The sequence below is a fragment of the Barbus barbus genome (genome assembly GCF_936440315.1).
Source record: "Barbus barbus genome assembly, chromosome: 40".
NCBI lineage: Eukaryota > Metazoa > Chordata > Actinopteri > Cypriniformes > Cyprinidae > Barbus > Barbus barbus.
This window is the reverse complement of record NC_136718.1, coordinates 6,346,424-6,369,128: the sequence shown is the minus strand read 5'-3', so window position 1 is coordinate 6,369,128 and position 22,705 is coordinate 6,346,424. Positions and strand designations below refer to the sequence as shown.

General features: G+C 38.0%; 1 protein-coding gene across 1 annotated transcript in view; it reads right to left on the bottom strand.

Annotated features, from left to right (window-relative positions):
- Positions 1 to 19,465, bottom strand: part of LOC306859959 (plakophilin-1-like) — a 38,614-nt gene extending 19,149 nt beyond the window's left edge. Inside the window, exons 1-4 of the mRNA XM_079401391.1 lie at positions 19,169 to 19,465; positions 16,023 to 16,129; positions 2,419 to 2,762; positions 2,002 to 2,146 (exon numbers count right to left, since the gene is read on the bottom strand). Of these exons, the coding sequence (XP_079257517.1) occupies positions 2,002 to 2,146; positions 2,419 to 2,762; positions 16,023 to 16,129; positions 19,169 to 19,349 (777 nt within the window). The 5' untranslated portion in view covers positions 19,350 to 19,465. The remainder of the gene's footprint in view (positions 1 to 2,001; positions 2,147 to 2,418; positions 2,763 to 16,022; positions 16,130 to 19,168) is intronic.
- Positions 19,466 to 22,705: the final 3,240 nt, after the last annotated feature.

Sequence of the window (22,705 nt, the reverse complement as noted above, 5' to 3'; positions counted from 1 at the left end):
GCCCCGCCTCTCTCAAACGCTTCGTTTTCTACAAAGTCCTTCCTTCCGGCACGCACAGTCTGCTCTGATTGGCCAACTGGCACAGTGCATTGTGATTGGCCGAACACCACAAGCCGCGTCGGAAATGTAACGCCCCTTTCCATAATCACGACCTTCAGCTTTCAAAATGAATGTAAAGACAGTTATTAATGTCCTTAGGTTTACCATCAGTTCAAGCCCGAAAGGGGAACAGCTGTTCACAGCTTCTTCCTGACACGGCTGCATCAACACTACTGCGGTTACTGAAACCACGCCTTATGCAAATATTTCCACACCGTGACATAGACATGTGGGGGTGTGTTTGAATGAGCCGTTTTAGGGGGGCGTGGCAGAGTCTTAACTTTAATAAAGAATATCTCTTTGGGTTTGAGACTTTAGTCTTTGCAACTTCAGGGATCTTATCTATGCACGAACACCTTGTAACACTCCAAAGAGAAAGACAAACTTGAAATCGCATGATATGACCCCTTTAAGACTCTCCCACTCCTTCCTAAAACGGCTTATTTAAACATGTCCCCACATGTCTACATCATGGTGTGGGAAGATTTGCATTACACCGCCCAAACATATACGCTAAGAAAGAGGGTGTGATTTTTATTCTCGCTGTAGTATTGTTGCTACCGCCGGCGCCATGTTTCGTTGTGAAAGAGAAAGTACTTTATTTGGGCTTCCAAAAGAGGACACAACGAGAAATCAGTGGTTCAGTTGTATTTACAACACTGTTCCAGAACAGTTCAACCCAAATATTAGAGTGTGTGCAGCGGAGGACTATTTCCTGAACCTGGGAGAGTAGCCTACAATGTCAGCTGCTCACAAAGGCTGTTTCTATAAAGTGAGGCAATTCCAACTTTGCAAGGACAGTCTGGTGCTTCTGACTCACAGCTTGTAAGTACGTTTTCTTATTTAAAGAATTTGCCACTGACTATTCAAACGTGAGTTTTGAGCAGTGTAGACATGTAATCTATAAAGATCATGTAAAGATCACAAATGTAGCCATTGTAATGTTTATGTGGCGCGATGCAACGCAAGTCATTATAATCAGTAATTATGTCCCCACTGGATACAATAAATGCCTCATTTATAATGGGTTGTATTGTTTTTGTGTCATCGCACCAGGACATGGCATCACAATACGGTGAGAGGTGTAATATTTCCGTCACACGCTTGAGGTATTCGGCCAATCACAACGCACTTGATAGCTGGCCAATCAGAGCACACCTCACTTCTCAGAACGATGAGCTTTGTAAAAATCGACGCGTTTCAGAAAGGCGGAGCATAGAGCAACAATAATGTACAGTATGTGGAAAATAATGTGTTTTTTGAACCTTAATCCACAAACACAATGCATTACACCAAATACACAAAATAATGTTCTTTTTAGCAACGACATATGACCCATTTAATATAGATGATGCTTAATTAATCATTAATAAATTAGTCATGACAAACAAAAGATGATATCCAATGTATTTTTCTATGAGCGATTATAACGTTACCTAGCTTAGCTTGTTTAATACTGTATCCTGTTGGATAGTAAGTCACCCACTACAACTAACACGGCAATAAGCCTGTGTGTGAACTGATATGAGACTAATATTGTAGACTAACCGATGTGTTGGGTTTTGCTCAATATGATGTTAAGTGTAGTGGGCTTGCTGCGACTTAATATCTAAATGAGAGACGTCCTCGATCCCAGACAAAACCTAAAACACTATGTGGAGGACGCAAAATAATTGAATCATTATAATATGACCGGTCTCCATGCTATGTACACATGCTGTGTACACATATCTATTCTTACAAGTACAATTTCGGCTGTATTCTTTTGTGTGCCCTTTTTAGAAATGTTATGTTTATTGTTCCCCCCTCCCACTGTTAGATGAAATTTACGCCCTTGCACCCAACATGCAATGATGCAGCAGTAGGCAGGTTTAATTCTGACAGAAACTTTAGTTTGCTGACCTCATGTTTGGCTCCGTCTTCATTGAAGGTGTTGTGCTGTATGAATGAAGCTCCACACAGCTGATAGCTGATGTCTGAGTGGGACAGATACTCCACTGCCTCCTCCAGAGTGATGTTAGGAATAGATCCCTCGGCACCACTCGCACTGAACAATGTTTAAGAAACAAGTAACAGACACAAATATAGCTTTGACAAACTATGACAAAAACATAGAAGAGAAAACGACTGTAAAATTTAAATATGTATTTGCTATAAGTCTTTTTTAAAAGCACTCTAGCATATAGAAGATGCAAGGTATCTGTAAAATAAATGTTTAAAAAACAAACTAAATGTTTCTGTGAAGCATCTTTTACATACTACTGTTAGCACATAACATATAAACTACATTGAGACGGAGCCCAGATGCAGCACACTCACCCCAGGGCTTCTGATTTGTTCTTGGTAGTGGTGACTTTCGTAATTGTCTGTGATTGGCTGAGGGAAGGTTTGATGCTTGCGACCTGGAATTGGCCGGTGCTGGCAGGAAAGTTATTCTCCTGGAGTCTCATGGATTGTCCAGTCGCTCTCTTATATTGCACGGTATAAGACCTCTTCTTGGACTGCTGGGTAATTGTGCCGCCTGCCTTATTCAAGGCCGGGTCGCTGCCACCGCGTCTCATCCCATTGAACTGAGACTGTGCATTCGAGTTCATCTGAGACTCCCACTGGCTGTTCTGGGTCTGTTTTCGCACCGTGTTGCGCACTGACAAGCTATGACCAGTCTGGGCAAATAAAAAGCAATGATGAATAAAGCGCTAATGGATTAAGAAAAATCAGGAATAAGATAAAGTAACATTTATATGCATACAACTTAAGCTAAATAAGAAAATAATTATGATACAACAGAAATGTTTGGTCACACTTTAAGGTCCAATTTTTGCTATTAACAAGACATTAACTACAAATTTGGCATCAGTAATCTCTTAATTTTCTGCTTATTAATAGTTAGTAAGGTAGTTGTTAAGTTTAGGTATTGAGTAGGATTAGGGATGTAGAATATGGTCATGCAGAATATTTGCTTTAAGTACTAATAAACAGCCAATATGTTAACAATAAGCAACTAATTAATAGTGCGAATTTGTTCCTAAAGTAATTTTTTTATTAGAAATGTGAAGCTTGTTATTGAAGCTTATTTCTGCCACAGAATTAAAAAAAGAACAAGTTAATTTTGACTTTCTCATAATTCCGAGTTTAAATCTCACAAATCTGACTTTTGTCTCAGAAATGCTAGTTTAGAACTCAAAATTCAGATTTTTTCCCTCATAATTGCAATTTTATATCCTACTTTTTTCTCAGAATTGCAAGTTTATATCTCACAAATCAGACTTGTTTTTCAGAACTGTTTATATCTTGCAATTCATATTTTTCCTCATAATTGCAACTTTGTATCTCATACTTAGAATTCCACCCTTTTTCTCAAAATGGCAAGTTTATATCAGTTTTTTTTCTCATATTCAAGTTCAAGTTCACTTTATTTATATAGCACATTTAAAACAGCCACGAGACTGACCAAAGTGCTTCACAAAAGATACAGCACCATAAAAGTAATTAAAACAAGCAAACAGATTAAAACAACGAACCCAAATAAAACAGTACCAAAACGACTATACTAGGCAGGAATATAAATCTAATAAGCCAATGAAAACAAATGGGTTTTTAACAGAGACTTAAAAATGGTCAAGCTCGGGGCCATTCGAATTTCCACTGGCAGGTCATTCCAGAGACGAGGACCAATTACCGAGAAGGCACGGTCACCTCTACGTTTAAGTCTGGAATGTGGAATTAAAAGAAGATTCTGGTCACCAGATCTTAAGCTTCTTGAGGGGATATACTCATGCAACAGTTCAGATAGGTAGCCGGGTGCTTGATTGTGCAAAGATTTAAAAACAAATAGTACAATTTTAAAATGTATTCTAAATTGTACTGGCAACCAATGAAGGGCCTTTAAAAGTGGAGTAGCGTGATCCCTTTTTTCTTTTTCAAAAGAAATCTTGAGGCAGCATTTTGGATCAACTGAAGACGGACAATTTGGGCTTTAGAAATGCCACAGTATAACGAATTACAATAATCAAGACGTGACGTGATAAAAGCATGCACCGCCATCTCCAAAGTCTTATCAGTGAGGAAATGTTTAATTTTTGCAAGTATACGGAGCTGACGAAAACTGGACCCAATTACTGAAGAAATTTGTTTGTCGAATTTTAATGAGTCATCCAAGATAACACCCAGATTTCGTACCTGCGGAGACCTAAAAGCCGATAGGGATCCCAAGTCAAAATGAAATGCTTTTATATGTTCTGAAGGGCCAAAAACAATTACTTCCGTTTTCTCCTTATTTAAGGATAAAAATTTTTGAGATAACCAGGATTTAACCTCACCTAAACAGGATGAAAGAGCAGTCAGTGGATCATTTTTTCTAAAAGGTAAATAGATTTGAGTATCATCGGCATAAAAGTGAAACGACACCCCATGTTTTCTAAAGATAGATCCCAGAGGTAGCATGTATAATGAAAATAAAGAGGGGGGCCAAAATCGAGCCTTGCGGAAGCATATTTGTGTTTATATCTTGCAATTCATCCTTTTTTCATGATTATAAATTTAAATCTTGTAATTTAGACTTTTTTCAGAATTGTGACTTTATATCTCGCAATTGTGAGTTATTAATCGTGATCCAATTGCAAAAAAAAAAAAAAAAAAAGTTAGATAAAAAGTTGCAACTGACTTTAATTTTTTTTTTATTCCGTGGCAGAAGTAAACTCCCATTTCTTTCTTTGTTAAAGCACTTTTTTTATGACTTCTGAAGTACACATTTTTAAGATCATTACTTTGAGCTGTACTATCAAAACAGATGCATGTTTATCTATTCTATTTGCGTTGCTGTTAACCGTCTGCTTTTCTTTCCCTTTTGATTTTGCAAACTGAGAGACAATCAAAATTATTTTCTGCGGTAATGGTAATGATATAGCTTAAACATTTAACTCAGCATATTCCTTTACCACAGTCATGCAGAGCTGAAGACTTGTGAAAGCAAGGAGTAAACATTTATTGAGGTCAAATGCTGTACAGTAATTTGGTTCATCTTTTACTTGGTAGAAGCAGCCAGATAGAAACCAACATGGACAGGTTGTGTGACATACCCAAATCCAAAAAAAACAAAACACAAACCCACAAACAAAACGAATTTATAATCCAGACTATGGGTTGGCTTGCAATAAGGATAAACACGGTCTGTGCCAATTACAATATGTTCTGTAAATGATTGTTTGCTGAGAGCATGAACTCATCGAACTTCAAGAGATATTTAGAAAACAAACAGCTATGATCCAATGCTATACTAAAAGTCAGTTTACCTACATTATGTTAATAGTAATACTGATATTAAACTACTAGAACTACTGATTTAAAGCCACTTCTCACTGTTTAATGAGCAGATGCAGTTTCTCAGGGATAGCGAGTAACTGTCTTGCTCAAGGGCACAATGGTGTAACAACTCCTTCACTCCAATCCAGCAGAGCACGGACAACGTGCAGAGAAAGAAAGAAAATCTGAGGCACAGGAAAAGACTTGTATGAAGTTTAAGTGAGTATATTGCTAGAAGGCAATCGTCTTGATTAAAAATACTCTTGGTTTAAGAGAATGCGCACACATGCAGGGAACCCACTGCAAAATGAACCAAACTGTTTCAAATCACAATAGAAGCCTGCTGAGCTCTGAGTGTGCTAATTCACAAATGGTGTGCTTTACATATCTACCGCAAAAGGAAGGCAATGCTTAAAGAGTGACACAAATTTTCAATGTGCAGAAAAAAGAAAAGAAAAAAAAAGAGAAAAAACACATTGGCAATTTATGTCTGTCTACACTATATCTGTCTACTTTATTTATCATGCATTATTTTTTACATGCAAATGCGATTTTTAAAAGGTTTCACATGCCATCAAGTTATATTTTATATTTTAGTTTCAATCCAAAATTCCAAACGGGATAAATATATGTGTACCTGAGTTCCCTATCAGTCGGTCACTCCGAGTCACGTCGGTGACCGACGAATTGGGATCTTGCTTAGAGAGACCAATCCACTACGAGTGTATCTAAACGAGCCAATGCACATTGGCATGCGATTATTGCATCCAGCTGCCGCTGATCACAGCGTGAGTATAAACAGGCAGCAGGTGCAGAGCATATTCAGCTTTTCGCTTCGGAGCTTCGCTTCGGTTCATCGTTCTGCTCCTGACAAAGCCTTTCAACTACGGTGTCTGTGAGTCAAGCACGCTCTCCAGAGGTCTCTTGTGCTGGTGTCACGGCGCTTCAGCGGCGGTGGTTCCTTCCTTTCGAGTGGATTGCACACATCGGATTGCACTACCCTGATTGTTTTGCAAGTGGCCATCTCCCCTGTGCGCTTCAGCACACTAAAAGAGTCATTTCTCTGAAAGAGCATTCACGGGTGAAACGTCTTTTTAAAGATGCCCTTCCCTCCGTGCGTTTCTGGATGCGGCCGTTACCTGGCGCCGGGTGATGGCCACGATCGCTGCCTCTCGTGTCTGGGCATTAATCACGCTGAGGCGGCTTTCGTGGACGAATCATGCTCCCATTGAGGGACAATGACCATCACGGAGTTGCGGACCAGACTCTGTTTCCTGCAAAGGGACGGGGTGCCTGTGCCTCTGCCTAGATCTAGGGCTCCACCTGGTGGGAGCCAGGGGAGCGCTACTTCTGACAGTAGCCGGACTGGTCTTACGGTGACGGTGAGGAATTCCCCTCCGAGGAACCAACCTCTGAGGGCTCCTCCTTCCACCGGCACTTCACAGCCTGTGGAGCTGCCGAGGGAACAGGCTGGACCCTCTCATGGTTTACCAATTGTATCCTTTGGTGCTCCCCCCGACGATCGGATGTCGATCGCTGCATCGGAGGGTGAGCCAGACCTTTCTGGAGATGATAATTCGGCACCGCTGCCACCTTCTGGGGACGGCCGGCGATGCCGGATTCGGATCCAGAAATGGTGGCTATGCTTGCCCGGGCCGCCGGGAAACCTCCACTGCATCCCGAACCCTCAAGGTTGGACGACTTGTTTCTCGGGGTGGCTCGCTGCTTGCCCGGGCCGCCGGGAAACCTCCACTGCATCCCGAACCCTCAAGGTTGGACGACTTGTTTCTCGGGGTGGCTCGCGCTGGTTCTCAAGGCCCCACCCCAGTACCTTTCTTCCCGGAGGTGCATGATGAGCTCACTGGATCATGGACGGCACCTTTCACTGCCTGAAACCGATCCGGTGGCTCGTCCTCCCTCACCACCCTCGACGGTGGGGCAGCACGGGGGTATACGGGGATCCCACCGGTGGAGCGGTCGTTTGCAATGCAATTGTGTCCAAATACCGCTGCCACCTGGCGTGGAAATCCGTTGCTCCCCTCCCGGGCCTGTAGGTACTCGTCGGCCCTGACCAGCAGTGCTTATGAGGCCTGTGGTGAAGCTGCTTCCGCTCTACACGCTATGGCGTTATTGCAGGTTTATCAGGCCAAGGCACTGAAGGACGTGCACGAGGGTGGGCATGACCCAGAAGTTCTCAGAGAGCTTCGTAACGCTACTGACCTCGCGCTACGAGCGACGAAGGTCACTGCGTGGTCTCTGGGCCATGCGATGTCCACTATGGTGGTCCAGGAACGCCATCTCTGGCTGTGTCTGGCCGACATGAGGGAGTCTGACAAGATGCGGTACTTGAATGGCCCTGGCTCCCAGACCGGCCTTTTCGGCGACGCAGTAGAGAACTTCGCCCAGCAGTTCTCTGCTGCACAGAAACTGACTGAGGCCATCAGGCACATCCTGCCCCGGCGTGCAGCTGCTGCCTCCACCCGGCCGCCGCCAGCAGCGCCTCAGTCTACTCGTCGCCAAGGGTGGCCCCCTGCCGCTGCCCCCGCTCCCGCGCAGCAAACGCAGCAGCCTCCAGCAAAGCAGCACCGTGGAGCCGGTCGCAGGGCAGCCGCCCAGATTCTTTTGTTTCTTTTTTCCCCACCACTGGCCTCACGGTCAGTGGTACCCAAAATCTTGACAAAAGGGCAGTTTCCTCTATCTCTGGGTCCCCAGAGGGGACGGGGAGTTGTGGACGAGCTATTCTTGATTCACACTCACCCTCCTCTCTCGCCAGTGAGCAGCTGTGGGCGGTTCGAGAGTGCGGTCAATCATACTACTCACGCACCCTCTGCCAGAACGCAGGTTGGTATTGCACACAAGGTGACCCCGCTTCGGATCGGCAAGGAGACGCCCGAGCAGGGTCCCTGCATTCCCCCTCGCTGCCCCACCGCGGGTACGTCGGTGGTTCCGCTGTTGCCACTTGTACGGTTTCTGGGAGCCTGGCTAGCGCTTCCCAGTCCGTCTCGTTGGCTCCGTCAGACCATCAGACTCGGCTATGCGATTCAGTTCGCCCGGCGTCCTCCCAAGTTTAGGGGCATAGATGCTCCTGTCTTGCGTGCAGAGATCGCAGTCCTCCTGGCGAAGGATGTGATAGAGCCGGTCCCTCCAGCCGATATGAGTACGGGGTTCTACAGCCCCTACTTCATTGTACCCAAGAAAGGCGGTGGGTTGAGACCAATCTCAGTACAATCACAAGCATATCAGTACAAGTGCTTCTGAACCTCCTTCGGGAAGGGTGGGCTTCCACAGTGTCCGGTTCCAAGTGGAACGGGTACGTTTCCCAGTGTTATCCAGTCTTACTGAGTGGGTAGTGCCATAGCAACAGTAACTGGTCTTCTGTGGTAAGCCCTGACCTGCGCCAAAAAATAGGGGCGCAGGAGGCTTCCACAGGACACTGGAAGGGGCCATATCTGTGGCTCTTTGGTAGGGATCCCAATTCGTCGGTCACCGACGTGACTCGGAGTCACCGACTGATAGGGAACGTCTCGGTTACGTATGCAACCCTCGTTCCCTGAAGGAGGGAACAGAGACGTAACGTCCCATCGCCACGGCTGCTGTACCACCGCTGAGCAGCCGGGTCACCAGCTCGGCTCCTCAGCGAAAACCTGAATATGCGCTGCACCTGCTGCCTACTTATACTCATGCTGTGATCAGTGCCAGCTGGATGCAATAATCGCATGCCAATGTGCATTGGCTCGTTTAGATACACTCATAGTGGATTGGTCTCTCGAAGCGAGATCCCAACTCGTCGGTCACCGACGTGACATCTCCGTTCCCTCCTTCAGGGAACGAGGGTTACATACGTAACCGAGACGTTATTTTAGTATCACTGAGATACGATTTGGTTAGCTTAATTAGTTTTTATCATTTGAATTTTAGTTAAAATTTTGGTCATTTTGTTTTGTGTTTCTGTCATTTAAAAAAATTTTGTTCAATATAATTATCATTATCATTAATTTTTATTTTTAGTTATTTTAGTACATCAAGATAAACTAAAAGAAAATTAAAATGCTGCCTTTACAGCTAGCTTATTTTTTGCACTTTATTTCAGTTAAAGTTTTGTTTCAAGTAACATAAAATTTTTTAAGGTTTTATTTTTATGTAAACTATAATAACCCTGATGTGCATCCTTTACTTGTTATAAAGAATCTGATTAGCATTACTTTATTTGCCATTGACAGTACTACTGAACTCTTTCCCTGGAGTCCCACAGCCGGCTCTGATAGATTGAAGTAATATAAAATCAATGATTTACTGGTCATATGACCCTGCACACAATCTATTATATCCCTGCCATATTGTGATGGGGTGTGTTTCTTTGGCAAATGGCCATTAACACCCCTACTAATGAGAGACTTTACTGTAAATCATTAACTTTAACTCTTCACTTTATGATAATGTTGATCACTAGGCAGCAATACCATGGAACTGAGAGATTGTGAGAACTGTGCCAAAAATGAAATAAAACTGCTACAGCACTATGTAGATCTATGAAACATGTATGGCATAATATTGCTCTGCCACAAGTTTGTTTACATGGAAAGGATTTTCCCATAAAGATCTGAGGCCTGTACCATGAAGCCGGCTTAGCTGGCTAACCAGGGACGCATTCAGCCCCGAAAAAATGATGCAAAATGTTTATTAAACGGAAACGGTGATGCGTTAAACACCCTGTTCTGATGAGGCAAGTGTTGCAACTATGGCAGCTGAGAAGGCCATTCTGTGTGTTCTTTTTGAAGAATTTTCAGAGCCTGATAAAATCGGTATAAATACATTTTTATTACTGCAAAATACGCTCGATGTTACAGTCACTGCCCTTGCCATCCAGAATAAAAGAGTTCCAATCGAGTGAAGGGATTTGTGGAAACTGTGGTTCCTAATTATTGTGATCCAACATTTGCCTCGCATTTCAGGATGAAAAGAAATTTCAAGAGAAGGATAATCCACTTCTTACCTCCGAGACTGTTATGATCTATATGACCTTATCATTTTTATTGTGAGTATTAGGCTTATTATTATTGCTGATCACTGCTGTTGTGCTATGATATTGTAATATTTACCATTATATAATCAGAGGAGCATAGAAAAGTTTATGAAAGTGTCACTCCACAATACAATAGCAAAATATATAAATATGTATAGTATTTTTATGCTACATTAATCAGTGTCTAGCACACCTTCCTGAGGAAAGGATATGGACCAGAAGACATTGCAATTACTACATATTTAGACAGACTTTTTAAAGAAATTGCAGATCTATAATTGTGCTCTTATTATTTCAGTTATTTTGCCTTTAATGTAAATAAATATGTGCAAACAATATACTTGCTCTTGTGAATTTATTTGGATGTTAATTACATTTACTTACAAATTCATCATCATCATGTTGATATGCTATGTTACTATACAACTCTTACGACAAACGTGTCTTCTAATATCTTCAATTGTTGCGTATACCGAGCTGCACCGGACACATATTAAATGACTTCACTTGGACCTATAGTGCATCTGTCTCTTTAATACCGCGTGGTTTATACATGTTGCTGCTGATTGGGCTGACATTTTTGACGCACCCACCAAACAAGAAAAAACGTATCTCAAACCCCGCTGCACACCCCGCTGTTTCCAGCAAACATGTCGTTCAACCCGGAAACCGGAGCAAAACGTTGGGCACTGGTGTGAACCTGAACATGCTCCAGGTAATTTTCAGTTTAGTTTGCGCCAACTCTGGGTTTTAGGTACCATGAAAATGGTTTGTCTTTTAGCAGTGTTCATCGCCATAGTAACTTACACTCCACAGCTAACCTGCTTCAGGGCTGGTTATGTTCTGGTTTAGAGATCTTAAACCAAAATTTGACCAATCAGCAAAGTAACACATCTCTGACATCACAATAAAGCCACTCCTCCAGTTCATCTTCCAAATTAAAGGACGCTACATAGTAAAACATTTTAAAAGATAAAATAATCAGATATTTAGAGATGATTATTTTTTATAATTATTTATATAATTATTATACACCTAATCCATTACACAAGGCAGCTTAGTTTAATAGTAATTATTAAGCTTTTATTTTAAATTAATGTAAACATAGATAATATGCAATAGAAATAAGTTTTAGAATCAATAGCTGTAAACACGACTACATACGAGTTTAGATTTGTAAGTGTTTTATATCTATACATATTATAAATTCTATAAACTAACTTTACAACTTGCACATATATGGTAAGATGTTCTCTTTAAGTTTTATTCTTTCATGGATAGATCGTTTCATCTTGCTGTGTAAATATAAATTCTTCATATTGTTCAATTTTTAATCTTTGGTAGTGAATCCCACTGACTCTCTCACGAGAAGTGAATCACAGTTTCAAGGCATGTGATTGGCTGCTCATTGCTGATGTCACACATTCATGTGCACGCGCTTCACAAACTCAGAATCAAGCCCGAGTTGACAAAGTTGATGATCCGCTTTATGGTACCAACAAAGTCGGATTGGACTGGTTTGGTTTTGTCAACTCAAAACTAATTCTGTGATCCTGAGTTTGTTCAGCCACCATCATGGTAGGGGTGTTAATGGCCATTTGTGTGATCCATTTGTGTGATCCAAGATGTAGATGAGTTTGTTTCTTCATCAGATTTGGAGAAACGTAGCATTACATCACTTGTTCAGCATTGGATGTTCTGCAGTGAATGGGTGCCGTCAGAAACAGCTGATAAACAGCACTATAATCTACAAGTAATCCACACCACTCCAGTCCATCAGTAATGGATTTGTTTCTTAAAAACACGCAGCTTTTCACTTCACAAGACTGGTTTTGATGGACTGGAGTGGCGAGGATCACTAGTGGATAATTGTGATGTTTTTATCAGCTGTTTGGACTCTCATTCTGACGGCACCCATTCACTGCAGAGGATCTATTACTGAGGATCAATTGTTGAGCAAGTGATGTGATGCTTAATTTCTCCAATTCTGATGATGAAGAAACAAACTCAACTACATCTTGGATGCTCTGAGGATTTCACAAATTTTTATTTTTTGGGTGAAGCAATTAAGTATTAAACAGTTAATTACGAGTTCTGTTTGCGGTAATTCTGCAATCTGCAATGCAATTTAACGCATACAATTATTTTTTCATGCCACTGACATATGCACACAAAAGTTCAAAAAGGTAGTTTAAAGTAATGTTTGCATGACAGTCCACTAGGAATAAATGGAATAAACAAGTTAACATGATGCATACAGTATGAGAATGTGACCAAATTCTGATTGGTATGAATATTACACACAGGGCTTGCAAAATCGCTAGCCCGACGTCCCGGGGCTATTGTGTTTTCCAGTCGGGCTACCAAAATGTATCACTGCCCTGCCCGACGGGCTACCTTAAATACAGGGCTCCCACGCAGTGTCCCCTCTAAGCTGACCGCGCAGAAGAAATAATGTGCCTCGCGCAAACAAAAATGAGTTGGGAAGCCATTTGATTGAATGCCACCAGTAAAAGGGAAAGAATAGCACATGTGTGAGACATGTACAGTCACACACAAGTGTATTGTACAAACTGTACTTCATCATGATGTTTAGACAGCTATAGAAGAATTCAGGTTTTTATATTTAAATTACAGATCTCAGCTTAAGTTTTGCTTCAGTTTCTATTCTATTATATTCTATTATATCAGTTTAAATTGTTTGTTTTGATAATATATTATGTTAGGGCTATATTATAAACCTGATAAATAATTGACCTTGTTTTTGAGTCTTTACTCCAGACTTCATTGCCCCATGATCCTTCAGAAATCTTTCTAATATGCTGATTTATTATCAGGGTTGAAACTGTTGTGCTGCTTCATATTTTTTTGGAACCAGTGTTACTTTTTTTCTTTGATTCTTTGATTAATAAAAAGTTTCAAAAGAACAGCATTTATTCAAAAGATAATTTTTTTCTAACAATAGAAGCCTTTACTATCAATTTGATCTATTTAACATCCTTGCTGAATAAAGTTTATTGAACTTTCTTTAAACTTTTTTAAAAATATCTTTAAAAAAAGAAAGAAAACTTTTGAATAGTTTATATTGTAACAAAATCTCTATTTTGACTAAACACTTTTTTTTTTTTTTTTATAATCACAGGTCCCAAAAAATGCAATAAAAAAAAAGCAGTACAACTGTTTCAAACATTGATTAAAAATCTGCATATTAAAATTACTTCTAAAGGATCATGTGACTCTGAAAATACAGATTTGCTTCACAGGAATGAATAACATTTTAAAGTCTATTAAAATAGAAAACATTTATTTTAAATTGCAATAATATTTCACAATATTATTTTGTGAAATGATATTCAGTATTTTTTATCAAATAGATACAGCCTTGATGAGCATAAGTAACTTCTTTAAAAAAATGTATTGATCCAAACTTTTGAGCTGCAGTGTATTGTACAGAAAAAACAAATTCTCAGGTAACCTAAAATGTACATCATTTAGTTACATCAAGGGTCAAATCAAATATAAATAGCACATTAAAGTTACACACTTTTTTGTGTGCATGCTGTACAGGTCTGGTATAAAGAATGCTTTTGCTCAGGTGCCCGAAATGTCCGTCCAATAGAGAAAAGTTTTGCTCAGCAAGAAAAACAAATTAGAGGGAACATTGCTCCCACGGGTCCTTAAATTTGATACAATTAAATTGAAGAGTTTTTAAGCCCTTATACCATTTAACGTATTTAAAACTAAGAAATAATTTTTCAAATGGCCTTAAATATATTTTTAACTTAAGAATTCTGCAGATATCTTGTAAATAGTAAAATAAAACTCCTTCCGTAATATTAGTTGATATTTGTGTCCTGAAAATGTTTTTGATTGACATTTATGGTCTTTATTTTATTTGGGCTAGTTAAATTAATTTTCGGGCTACCAAAATCTGAAGAGCACCTGCCCGAAGGGCTACCAGGGATTTAGAAATTTAGCGAGCCCTGACACAGTATAAACAGACACATTGTCTATCTCAAAGAAAGTTAAAGTTGAGAAGTAATGACACATTTATCATAAATGCACAAAACCATTTCACAACAATTACACTGTGATGCGCTAAAACACAAAACGTTCGTATCTTTCATCTTTCATTACAAATGTATTCATTAAATCTGACACCATTCCTGCCGCTCTTATCTGGAAAGAAACAAAAGCCGGTCTGATCAACGTTAAACTACAAAACATTATAATCTCATAATAAATGTCCCTGTAGCAGATCTTGCGATAATAAACATTTCATATCTTGTCCATCATATCTTTTTAGAAGTTGCCGTTCGACAGAGCATAATGAAACTAAGTAACGCCTACAGAACAAATGCTGAACCCAGCGCGACAGAGCACATTCTTGGGTATTACGCTGTAATGTTTTTGCATAAACAAAATACTCTTGGTTTAAGAATACACACACACAGGGAACAAAACCAGCAACACTGTTCCACCAGCCTCCTTCTTCACAACAGCCAACAGCTTGTTTTAATAAACGGTTGCATATCACACTAAAATGAAAACCAAAAATATACTTTGCATGAATAAAATACTGAATAAAAATATAATTTTCTTTACTGTAATATATCTTGGTGTTTTAATTTTGAATTTGTGTTTAATTCTTTAAACACTTATTTTCTATTAGATTGTCATTACGGTAATATACTGGTCCAAAAATTATTAACTTTGTTAATGAATAAAGTTTAAAATTCAAATACTATTTTTCACAACAGAATAATGAGAATAGTGTGTGTGTGTGTGAGAGAGAGAGAGACTAATTTAAATTATAAAAAATATAATTAAGGGTAAATGTGACCTGATTTTGTGAGATTCACTCAACAATAACTCTGTATAATTAATTTACACTTGTATTAATTTAAATACATTTAAGGCTAATAATTACAATATTTTATATAGTAGGTCAAACTAGCTGAATTCGACAGTGAAAGCATTTCACACGCGTTTGTGACTAAAAAATGGATGTATGCAAACTGTAAAGTGTATTTAGGAGTTTTATGAATTTTAAGCGATCTTAAATTGTATAATTAAACATGATTTTCCCTTATCAATTTGGGGATGGAAAAACAGGAATCGCTAAACAGCCTGTTATGTTATTATTAAACTTGCTTGTAAATGTCTCCTTGTATCCTTTATTAAATAAAAACACATTATTTGATTACATTTTCATTGCATCCCTAAAGATATTTAATGTGCTCCTAAATTTTACAAATCAGGAGCACGTGTCCCTTGGGAGAAAATTAAGCATCAAGCTCCGCTTATATCAAATTGATCAAAAACTGCCAACTATCAATTATGAAGAAGTCCATCTAGCAGAAGGATTTTATTCCAATTTAGTAATATACTACTAAAATTGAGTGAATTCCATTTGCTGAATATCAAAATACTTAGCTATATGAGTTACATGGAGAGGCAGAATTGGCAGTTGTGCACAACCAAGCACGTGTCTGCCGCGACATGAAACTCTAAATAGGCAGCAATCATAAATCAGTGTTGTCAAGCAGTACAGTATATATAAATCATTCTGCTGAGCACATAGTGTGTGAGACTTTACCATTCTGCTGTGGCTTGTTGTCATGTTGGAGCTCAAGAGCGTGCCGTTCAGTTTTGTAGGTGAGAACTGGAATTTAGGCTCACTGTATTCTGTCGCCGATGCCGGAGCTACAAAAAGTGCAAACAAATTTACACATTTCATAATTACACTAATTTACTAGTGACTAGACTTGATAATTAAATATGATACGCTTAGCTAATGTCTAGTTCACATGAATATCGACATTTATATAAACAAAAATATATTTTCAAATGTTTTAGAACCCCCAGTTTCTCTTTGTTTGTTTGTAGAGCTGCAAAATGTGCCCCCAAATTTTGTAATTACATATAAATATAACTATAATAATAATAATACAAAATATTATTATTATTACAACAAAAGAAAAAAATAAATATCACTATAGTAAACAAATCAAGAAATTGAAGAATTTTTAATATTTTATTTTATGGTGCAACTGTAAAATTACAATACCAGTGTTTATGGCTGTCCTAATTTACTAATTTTAAAACATTAAAACATCAAACTATTATTTTGACAAACACTAAACATTATTAGGCATGTAATATTCGCATTAATTTCAATTAATCATGCCGCACTATCCAAATGTCTCACTTATATGCAATATAAGTTTAATTTTCAAAATTTCTCTAAAGAGACAAATAATTATTGTATATGTACTAACCCTTTATAATAGCGTCCATTAATAGCATTAACAAACATCATTACATTAACATCTTTAGTGTCAGCAGAGCGACATGATATACTCCTAATTACATTTTAAACTACATAACTTTATAATTACTGTATAATTACACATGCAGTATTCTGCCTATTTACATTCTAATAGGGGGACATATATACTATAATTATTTTACGACATCAAAGGACTATTTACATTAATACGTGAAAACTTACATACAGCACTTAAAATGCACACTTTCTCTTAAATATTAATACAATTTTATCCAAATATTTGGTGCAAGAATTTTCATTTTCATGTCTTTTTTTTTTGTCAGCAACCCAGACATTCAGATATTTTGAAAATATTATTGAACTTAATATATATTTGCACATGAAATATTGATATGTTATGAATTAAGTCTGTTATTAAAGCGTGCAATAAAATACAACATGCAACTGTGTTAAACGAGACACATTATTCTCTCTTATTATTGTGTAATTACAAATATATGATGTAATTTTCAATGTAATGGCATTAAAGTACATTCAGTACACTTTAACTATATTTCAAATACAATTAATTATGAAATTACATATAATGAGCTACTAAAGTGGGTCAAAAAGCTTTCTAAAGTTTGGCTAATTGCACTTGATATAACATGCAATTAAAGGGTTACTCCACCCCAAAATGAAAATTATGTCATTAATTACTCACCCTCATGTCGTTCCAAACCATAAGACCTCCGTTCATCTTCAGAACACAAGTTAAGATATTTTTGATGCATTCTGATAACTGTCTCCATAGACAGCAATGGATGAGAGTTAACTTATTAATTAATGGAATTAACGCGGTCAACATCCAGAAATATAGCAAGGAGATCAGTAAAATAATCCATGTGACATCAGGGGTTCAAAGCTACGAGAATACTTCAGCCGCACCACATGGATATGTTTTCTATGTTTATTTAACAGCATACGCTGTTTACGCTCAGTGGATCGTCTCCAAAATGGCACTACGGAATCATATAATAATTATAAATAATATAATTATTAGTAATTAATAATAATAATAATGGCGCTACGGAATTGTTGAATAAAGTCGTTATTTTTGGGGGTTTTTTTGCATACAAAAAGTATTCTCGTAGCTTCGTAAAATTACGGTTGAACCCCTGATGTCACACGGATCATTTTACAGATGTTACGTTTCTGTGCCTTGATCGTGTTCCATTCCATTGCTGTCTATGGAGGGTCAGACAGCTTTCAGATTGCATCAAAAATATCTTAATTTGTGTTCTGAAGATGAATGAAGGTCTTATGGGTTTGGAACGACATGGGGGTGAGTAATTAATGACAGAATTTTCATTTTGGGGTGGAGTAACCCTTTAAAGGAACACTCCACTAAGCTAAAAGTGCTACCGCCAGACCCGGAGATCAGCTGAATGGATTCAAAAACGGTAAAACTCAACTGTTTCTCTCTAGGGGCGTTATAAAATGAGCCTATTTCCAAAAAAAGTGGAGTGTTCCTTTAAGTGTTTGAAAACATTACACTCAGTTCACACTTATGTAGGCTATATTCTTTTAAAGTACATACTTTCCATAATAAGTACTCTTTGTATAAGTATGCTATTCACAAGGGAAAGTGTGTTCTGTTGCAGGTCTCGCTGCCATGTGTACTTACAATACTATTACTTTGTGATTAAGTTTTTTTTTGTTTGTTTTTTATAAATAACTATGTTTATTGAGAATTCAATATTACTGACCTTTGAGTAGCCTGTCGAGTGTTTACAACTCATAGTAAAGATTTACCTGAGATAAAAACAGTGTCGCATGCTCAAAGGGATAAACAATTAAAAATGTTTTAATAAATAATTACTAGACAAGTCCCAATTGTTTACTGAAAACTAATATTATTATTCTACACTAGATTGTATTACATGGCCACACTGTAGACTGCAAGTTGTTTATACTTGCTTCCAGCCAAATAGATCATTAATAAATCATGATGATATCAAAACACAACTGAACTATATCCCACAATACGTGATATGATTATGTTTACCGTAATTTGTTATGAAACAGACCTGGACTTCACATAGAAACATGCTTAAAACATACTTTGCACTATATTTAGGATGCATGCAGGATGGGATAAAATGTGCGTAAGTTACTGTAGCCTATATCAGCCCCGAAAATGCAGTGCAGATAGGCTTCAAGTTCACAAGGTTTTGAGACACACCCCTGTCAAAAACTGGTGTTTGAGATATTGATTGCAAATGAATGCAGCTTTTGCCTCAAAGACCTGCTTGAACTTGCTAATGAAAAAAAAATGTTTTCATGCAGATACTGCCAAACAATCATACAGACCTTGCTAGTTAAGTTTATTAAAGTTGTGAGATTTATTTCACGCTGTCTTACTGGCATTATAACTAATGCCTTTGTTCATATAAACAGCGCACTTAACTTACTTGTTGGCGACGGAATGGAGTCATTCCTAACTATCTTCGTCGACTTGTTTCTCTTAATGGACTTCACCTGCTCCAGGACGCGCTGCTGCCCCGTCCGCTGTTTTTTGTCGGAGGGCAGCACCAGAGAGGTGTCCTCCATAGAGACGGAGCCCAGAGCCGAGCGAATCGGTTCGACAGTCATCGCTGCTTTCAGTGGTTCTGCTCGCACTTACGACCAAACCAGACAGACTGTCCTGCGACAACACCAATCTCCCTTACGACTGTGGATATAGTGAGAGTCTGTGTGTGCACTTCACTGGGGAATCACACCTAAGGTCACGCCCATCTAATGTGTTGCACCGCGGACCAATCACAGGTTCACATTCACTTTTTAAACCTGTCATACCTGGCGTTTCCTAGCAACCCGGTTTAATAGTGCAATTGTAGTTCACAAGCATCTATCTATCTATCTATCTATCTATCTATCTATCTATCTATCTATCTATCTATCTATCTATCTATCATATTTTAATTACAAGCATCGTCATAACATTTTTACATTTTAAATTTTTTTTTTTTGGTTCATAGGGATTGAAAAGAATTGACTGAAACTGGCTGAACATTCATTCATTTATTCATTCATTCATAGGCCTATAAATAGTTATCAAACCCTTTGTTCCCCTGAGAAACATTGGGTTCGCATTGAGTTAGAAGGACAACCTGTTTCTAAAAAGAGATATTTTTGCGTTCTCTCCCAAAAGTCTTGCGTTCCAAAGATAAACTCTGCGTTCTCTCCCAAAAGTCTTGCGTTCCAAAGATAAACTCTGCGTTCTCTCCCAAAAGTCTTGCGTTCCAAAGATAAACTCTGCGTTCTCTCCCAAAAGTCTTGCATTCCAAACGGATATTTTGCGTTCTCCAACATAAGTCTTAAATTCCAAATTCCAGTACTTTTGCGAGAGTAGCCTATGCAAAAGCATTATTTTTTTTCCATATCTCTCTCTCTTTAACATCACTGTATCCCGTACTGAACCTTCACATAACATCCACATACTGTATACAGTACAATAAAAAATAAATAAAATAACTGAAGTTATATTGATAATAATGTTCCAGAGTTTACATATCCATAATTATAGCAGTGATATCATGAGTTGCATCAATGTCTGCTTGCAGCCTTGTGTGCTGTTGTCTACGAATTCCAGAATTGTTGTTCAACTATTTCAGCCTATCTATAGAAACATATTTGTTATGTTCATTAATGTGTGACATGTGGTTATTGGATAGTGTAATGTTCACATGCTCCAGTGTGGATGATGGTCTCTGGCATCACACTTCAGTGACAGATCTAGCAGACGCCAACACTTCTACAATGTCTGACATTCACTCACCAGAACAACACAGTATAACTGTGCATGCTTTAGTGTGTAAAGCAGTGTATAACAGTGCATCACCACACAGAAAGTGTTGTAACTCTATATTATAACTAGCCCTTCTTTTACAACCACACCCAGAAATACTATTTCTCCTACTATTTTGTTATCTAACAAAAGGGCTAAGATGTTAATTATTGCCTATAATATTGTTATGGTAATGGTTTCCTAAACTACTTAAATATTATAAAAACCTACTAGAAGCTACAATCTTCACTTGTGTTACTTGCTAGTCTGATGTAGCATTATAGGCTTGGCATAAAATGTTAATGTATCCTAAAGTATCATATGTTAAAATAGATTTAAAAAAAATATAACAATATTTTCCCCTGATTTTGTGTAATTATTATGCATGGATTTTTGACCTCATATTAAACTTAAATAAAAAAAATATGTAAACGGTCCGAGAGGTGATTTTTTATGTATTTATTTATTTAATGAAAGCGGAAGTTATTGTTGCTGAATGTTCAGAATTTCTTTGGAAGAATATGAAAGCTAAAAATAAAAATAGCTTGCTAACCACAGAAAACAAATGTCAGCTACAAGGCTACATACTACTTATACTCAGAAACAAAACTCTTATTGTTCACTCTCCAGTTCCACAAACCAGATATTGGCTGAATATTTATGTTTTAGCATAACTTTGTTTGTTTTTTTGTTGTTGTTTTTTTTTTGTAAAAATATGTTGCATCTATAGCAAATAAAGAATGGATCTTAAACTTTATTATTATTATTTTTTTATTTATGTGCTGCTATTTGCCAAATACTAGCATCCATACAGAATGTTTACTGACCATTTCACGTTTTATGCTCTTGTATATAAGAGCAAGAGCACTACCTTGTGGAAAGGGGGTGAATTATTTAAAACACGCTACAGTAAATATGAAAATGCTTCAGAATAGTGATTTATTTATTCATGATTATGATGAAATGACATTCGAACAGTGTTTATAATGCCTAAAAAAGGACTCAGCGGCTGGAGCTCTGGAGAACCATTGGAGGATGAAGATCCAGACATCCCATATCCTGTCAGTTTAGTCTGGAGGTCATTAGAGGTCAGCATCATCTGGTCTTCAGTCTCTTTCAGGACTTTGATGTGTGTGGTGAAGAGCAGGTAGAGCAGAGCTCCAGAGAGCAGTAATTAATGACAGAATTTTCATTTTGGGGTGGAGTAACCCTTTAAAGGAACACTCCACTACGCTAAAAGTGCTACCGCCAGACCCGGAGATCAGCTGAATGGATTCAAAAACGGTAAAACTCAACTGTTTCTCTCTAGGGGAGTTGTAAAATGAGCCTATTTCCAAAAAAAGTGGAGTGTTCCTTTAAGTGTTTGAAAACATTACACTCAGTTCACACTTATGTAGGATATATTCTTTTAAAGTACATACTTTCCATAATAAGTACTCTTTGTATAAGTATGCTATTCACAAGGGAAAGTTTGTTCTGTTGCAGGTCTCGCTGCCATGTGTACTTACAATACTATTACTTTGTGATTAAGTTTTTTCTTTTGTTTTTTTATAAATAATTATGTTTATTGAAAATTCAATATTACTGACCTTTGAGTAGCCTGTCGAGTGTTTACAACTCATAGTAAAGATTTACCTGAGATAAAAACAGTGTCGCATGCTCAAAGGGATAAACAATTAAAAATGTTTTAATAAATAATTACTAGACAAGTCACAATTGTTTACTCAAAACGAATATTATTATTCTACACTAGATTGTATTGCATGGCCACACTGTAGACTGCAAGTTGTTTATACTTGCTTCCAGCCAAATAGAACATTAATAAATCATGATGATTTCAAAACACAACTGAACTATATCCCACAATACGTGATATGATTATGTTTACCGTAATTTGTTATGAAACAGACCTGGACTTCACATAGAAACATGCTTAAAACATACTTTGCACTATATTTAGGATGCATGCAGGATGGGATAAAATGTGCGTACTGTAGCCTATATCAGCCCCGAAAATGCAGTGCAGATAGGCTTCAAGTTCACAAGGTTTTGAGACACACCCCTGTCAAAAACTGGTGTTTGAGATATTGATTGCAAATGAATGCAGCTTTTGCCTCAAAGACCTGCTTGAACTTGCTAATGAAAAAAAATGTTTTCAAAG